Here is a 5226-nt window from a genome sequence, read left to right on the forward strand (position 1 = left end):
GCGCTGTCCTTGAGCTCTTTTGTTCAATGCTAGCACTCCACCACTTGAGTGACAGCACCACTTCTGGCTTTTCCTGAATAGTTTAGGTCCTGTGGACTTTACTGCCAAGGCTGGCTTTGAACTGTGATCCTCAGATCTTGGCCTCCTGAGTAGCTGGGTGACAGGTGTGGGCCAAGGGTCCCACCTATCTCCTTATTTCTAAGTGAGCTCAAGTCTCAGTACACCATTAGTGCAGAATAAATAAATCACCAGTGTGGAAGAGAGCCGGGAGTTTGGCTCAGCCGTAGAACAGACCTAGCAAGTCCAAGGCCCAAGTTGAAATCCCCATACTTCCCTGAGGAAAGAACCAAACATTCCAGAATGTTCTAGAACATTCACTACTGGTGAACATTCTATGGAAGGACCTAGCCCAGCACCAGGAAGGGGGGGGGGATCGCAGGCAAGGCGGGGTGCGAGGGAGGGTGTTGACAGAGATGTATGGGGAGCAGCCGTCTGGGGGGTGTGTCCCAGCTGCGGCCCGGACGCCCAGCCTGTCCCATCTGCCACGGGAGCCATTTATTAAACCCATCATCACGCAGGCAAACAAGCCACCGCTTAATTGTCAACATGACACTGTGGGGGCCAGGACCTCCTGACGCCTGTGCGCTGTGTGCGCTGGCTGGCTGGAGGGACAGCCGTTGGGGGGACTCAGAGGCAAACAGCCGGATCGCTGGGGACCCCCAGAGCTCCAGGCGAGGCCCGAGCAGTCCCTGACTCTGGTGGTGCCCACCCCTCCCTGGAGGGTTCCACATCCATCCGTCTGTCCTGTCACACATTTGGGGCTCCAGATATGGGTCTGTCGCCAGGGAAGCAGGTTGGCCAGTTTCTATGGCTACCCTGTGCTACCCAGGATGCTTCTGCCAGTTACCATGGCGCCAGCTACCCCCCCCACCCCCCTGGGCTACCCAGGATGCTGGGCAGCTTCTGCCAGTTACCATGGCGCCAGCCACCCCCATCCACCCCCCTCCCCTGGGCTGGTCTGCAGAAAGGTGGAGGTGGGCGGAGCCTGGAGAGGAGAGCCGGGCTGAGGACGGCGGTCCTCGGCCACGCAGGACGCAGGGCACAAGCGCCTTTCCCTCCTGGGGCTCCAGGATGGGCTTCTGGGCACAGTGTCCTCAAGGCCTTTGGGTACCACTGGGGCCCGGACACCCCAACAAGTCATTCCCTGTGTCTGAAAACGTGGCTCAGTGATAGAGCACCCGCCTAGCAAAAGCAAGGCCCTGGAGGCTGGCGGCTCACGCCTGCCACCCCAGCCATTCAGGGCTGAGATGTGAGGATCCTGGTTTAAAACCAGCCCTGGGGCTGGGAAGGGTTCAGCGGTAGAGCGCTCGCCTCGAAGGAAGAACTGAGGGACAGCGCCCAGGCCCAGAGTTCAGGCCCCACGACCAACCAAAAAACCCCACAAAACCCAACCCTTGCAGCAAAGTTCGTGAGATGCTGCGTGAGAAAGCGCAGGGGCAGCACCCAGGCACTGCTGGATGGGCTGACTGAACCGGGCTCTGAGGAGCTCAGCTGCGGCAGCTGTTGGGCACAGCCCAGCGGTACCCGGCATGGGACAGAGCCAGGGGTCAAAGCCACGACGCACCGACCGACGGGAACCAGCCCGGCCAGACTGCACACACGATTTATTCCCCACTTGTGCACAGAGCTCCCACCCATGGCCTGGGGTTGGGGGGGCTGGGAAAGTGGGAAGCAGAGCCAAAGGCCCCCCATGGCCTCAGACACCCCCCAAAGGGAGTGGGGGGTGGGGGGGGAGAGGAAGGCAACACCAAACAGGCTCAAACACTCCGAAGCCACAAGATAGACGAAAGCTTGCCCCAGAGACAGGGACAGGGAGGAACAGGGTCACACCTGGGGCCCGGGGGCGGAGGAAGGACAGGACCAGGACGGGGTGGGGGAGTGGGGTGGGGAGCAGAAGCCCCAGGCCTGTTCCCCGTGACCTTGGCTGAGGTGGCGGCAGAGACAGGCCTAGAGCTTGGTGAGGTCCAGACGCAGTTTGTAGGACGGGGGGCTGTCGGGGCAGCCGGGGGACGCCGTCGGGTAGGGGGGCCAGTCCGCCTCCAGGGTCAGGGGCTGTGTGGGGCCAGCGCCTGGTCACTGCCGGGTGGACAGAGCCAGCCCCCCCCCCGTCTACCCCCCGCACCCACCTGGAACTTGAGGTGCGGGCGCGGCGCGGAGACCAGGGTGCAGCAGCTGAGCCACAAGGTGACCAGCAGGGACAGGAAGAGGCAGCAGGAGAGGACCCAGCGGGGCAGCCCCGAGCGCCTGCGCCAACACGCAGCTCAGCGGGGGCGCGGACTGGACCCCCTGCCCACCGGGACCCTCCCCCCACCACAGCCCCCACCCTGCCGACCCCATGGCCCCCCTGCCCACCGGGACATGCAGCTGAGGAAGTCCCCATCCTGGGGCTCCACCGGCTCCGCCCGCGCTCTGCTATGCGTCTTCACCCGGATCTTGGCCTTGCGCACCTCGTCCAGGGGGCCCACAGGGTCTGCGAGACAGGCGTCCTTTCGGGGGGGCCAAGAACCCCGAAAGAGGACCCTCCATATGCAACGGAGGAGACCACGACCAGGTGGACCCCAAACCCAGGAGATGAACCCCGAGTCCTGCGGCTGGAGCTGCGGACGGAGACCCCCGCTTCCACCAGCCTGCTGGCAGGAGGCTGCCGGGACGGGGAGCCCCCCAGGGCGAGCCCCGCTGGGCCTGGGCCTTACCCACGTGCACCTCCAGGGCCTGGGGGCGAGATCCCCTCCACGTCAGCTCCACGCGCCGCAGCCGGCTGTCCTGAGATCCCAGCTCCTCCACTACAGGCTGGCTCTGGTGGGCACAGAGCACACCGAGGCTTCTGAACCCCAGCAGGCCCCCCTCGGGACCAAAGGGCTGACAGCGTCCTGGGCCTGGCAGGCCACAGGCTGTCAGAGGGAAAAACTCCTGGAGGTGGCGGGAGACGGAGCTCCTCCATCCTGCCTCCCTGAGCTCCGTCATCCTGCCTCCCTGAGCTCCTCCATCCTGCCTCCCTGAGCTCCGTCATCCTGAGTTTTCTGTGCTATGAGCTACTCCCCACCCGCTGTCCCACCACTTGCCTGCACTGGGTCCACCCAAGACCCACATGCTCACCTGAAAGACCACCACCTTCCCATTATCCGTCTGCAGGTAGTACGTCCAGGTGGAGGACACAAAGCCCTGGGCAGAGCTGAGCAGGTCATTGCAGAGGGTGGAAAACAGATCCAGGAGGGAGACGGCCCCGCTAGGTGCTTCTAGAACTTTCCTCTGGGTGAGGGGATAAGCAAAGAAAAGTCAGCCAAGCAGGGCTCTGGGACTGAAATACATACACGCGCGCGTGCACACACACACACACACACACACACACACACGTATATATGTGCTTTATTCAATGAACATCCACGCCATGTGTGTTTGCCCTAACATGAAGAGAATGCTCTTCCCTCAGCCTCTCAAATTCGGCTGGATCATGCCTTCAGTGACCACACTGCTCACATTAAACCGCTTGCTTTCTGGGCACCAAAGGCTCATGCCTCTAATCCTGGCTATTCAGGTATGAGGATCCCAGTTCAAAGCTTGCCCGGCCAGAAAAGTATTCCTAGTTAACCAATGAAAAGCCAGAAGTGGCTGGAATGTTACTCAGCAGCAAAGCACTTGCCTAGCAAGTACAACGTCCTGGGTTTGATCCACAGTACCAAAAAAGAAAAGACAAAAAAATAGTTTAAAAAAAAAATCCAGGGGCTGGGAAGGTGGCTCAGTGGTAGAGCGCTTGCCTTGCATGCCTGAGGCCCTGGGTTCGATTCCCAGCACCACATAAACAAAAAGAAAAAAGCCAGAAGTGGTGCTGTGGCTCACGTGGTAGAGCGCTAGCCTTGAGCTGAAGAGCTGAGGGACAGCACCCAGGCCCAGAGTTCAGGCCCCACAACCGGACCCCCAAAAAAAATCCAAACAGAAAAACCCAGAAGTGGAGCTGTGCCCCCAAGAAGTAAAACACCGGGGCTGGGAAGTTGGCTCAGTGGTAGAGCTTGCTTTGCTTGCCTGAGGCCCTGGGTTTGATTCCTCAGCACCACATAAGCAAAAAGAAAACAGCCGGAAGTGGTGCTGTGGCTCAAGTGGTAGGGCGCTAGCCTTGAGCTGAAGACCTGAGGGACAGTGCCCAGGCCCAGAGTTCAAGCCCCATGACCAGACCCAAAAAAAAAAACAAACTCCCAGAGCTGACCTGGCCGCGCGCGCACACACACAGACACACATGCACACGCACGCACACACACCACACACACACAGATTTGAGTGGAGCTCCATTGCTGTGATGTGTCCCCCAGCAGGGTTGGGCTGGTGTCGGCCCTCTGTCTTGGGGTGCAGGGTTCGGGGGGACGCCCACCTTCCTTTCTGGCAGCAGCTCCGGCAGGGTGGTCTGGCTCCAGCAGCCCCAGCTGCAGGCTTGCTGCTCCGTGTCCTTCACGTAGGCTTCCAGGCAGGCTGCGAGGGGCAGAGCACAGTGGGGCCGCTGCCTGTGCCCCCCAGCACCCGCCCCCCGCCCTCCACCTCCGCCTCACCTGCGTCACACTCGGCCTGCGTGGCGTTGGGCTCGGAGCTCTGGGCCAGGAAGCTGCAGATGGAGAAGAGGCGGCAGCCCCGCTCACAGGCGCTGACCAGCACGGCCTTGTCGTAGGGTGACGCGGAGGGGGCCTCCGGCTCGGCCTGGGGGGACAGGGGCTCAGGAGAAGGGGGGCTCCGGCAAGGTTGGCTTCCCAGTTAAAACACAGAAACAGAGAGGGGAGGGCCGGACCCGCAGCCCCGGCTGCTCAGGTCGATGAGGATCGCAGTTCGAAACCAACCCGGGCAGGAAAGTCCCCTGGAGCTGATCTCCGTGAGTCATCAGAAAGCTGCCGGTGTGGCCGAGATGGTAGAGCACCAGCAAAGAGAAAAAGAGCGAAGGGGGGAAGGGGGAGGACAGGCCCCGACCCAGGGTTCGAGCCCCAGGCCCAGCACGGGGGACGGGGACCACGGAGACCGCGGGGTCCCTCTGGGGAGGGGATGAGGAGGAGCCAGGCGAGGCCTGTGGGCGGGAGGAGGTCGCGCCAGGGCCAACCCCCCCTCACACAGCGCGCACCCCGATCCTCCCCCTCACACAGTCCCGCACCCTGATCCTCCCTCCGCGGCCCCGCACCCCATCCTCCCCCC

The 5226-nt window shown here is 62.2% G+C and overlaps 1 protein-coding gene across 1 annotated transcript in view; it reads right to left on the bottom strand.

Moving 5' to 3' along the window:
* Positions 1-1709: 1709 nt before the first annotated feature.
* Tmem59l (transmembrane protein 59-like) overlaps positions 1710-5226 on the bottom strand; it is a 5393-nt gene continuing 1876 nt past the window's right edge. Inside the window, exons 2-8 of the mRNA XM_013028323.1 lie at positions 4599-4743; positions 4424-4521; positions 3157-3309; positions 2754-2856; positions 2413-2530; positions 2187-2304; positions 1710-2112 (exon numbers count right to left, since the gene is read on the bottom strand). Of these exons, the coding sequence (XP_012883777.1) occupies positions 2008-2112; positions 2187-2304; positions 2413-2530; positions 2754-2856; positions 3157-3309; positions 4424-4521; positions 4599-4743 (840 nt within the window). The 3' untranslated portion in view covers positions 1710-2007. The remainder of the gene's footprint in view (positions 2113-2186; positions 2305-2412; positions 2531-2753; positions 2857-3156; positions 3310-4423; positions 4522-4598; positions 4744-5226) is intronic.

This window comes from Dipodomys ordii, unplaced genomic scaffold (genome assembly GCF_000151885.1).
Source record: "Dipodomys ordii isolate 6190 unplaced genomic scaffold, Dord_2.0 Scaffold108, whole genome shotgun sequence".
Lineage (NCBI taxonomy): Eukaryota > Metazoa > Chordata > Mammalia > Rodentia > Heteromyidae > Dipodomys > Dipodomys ordii.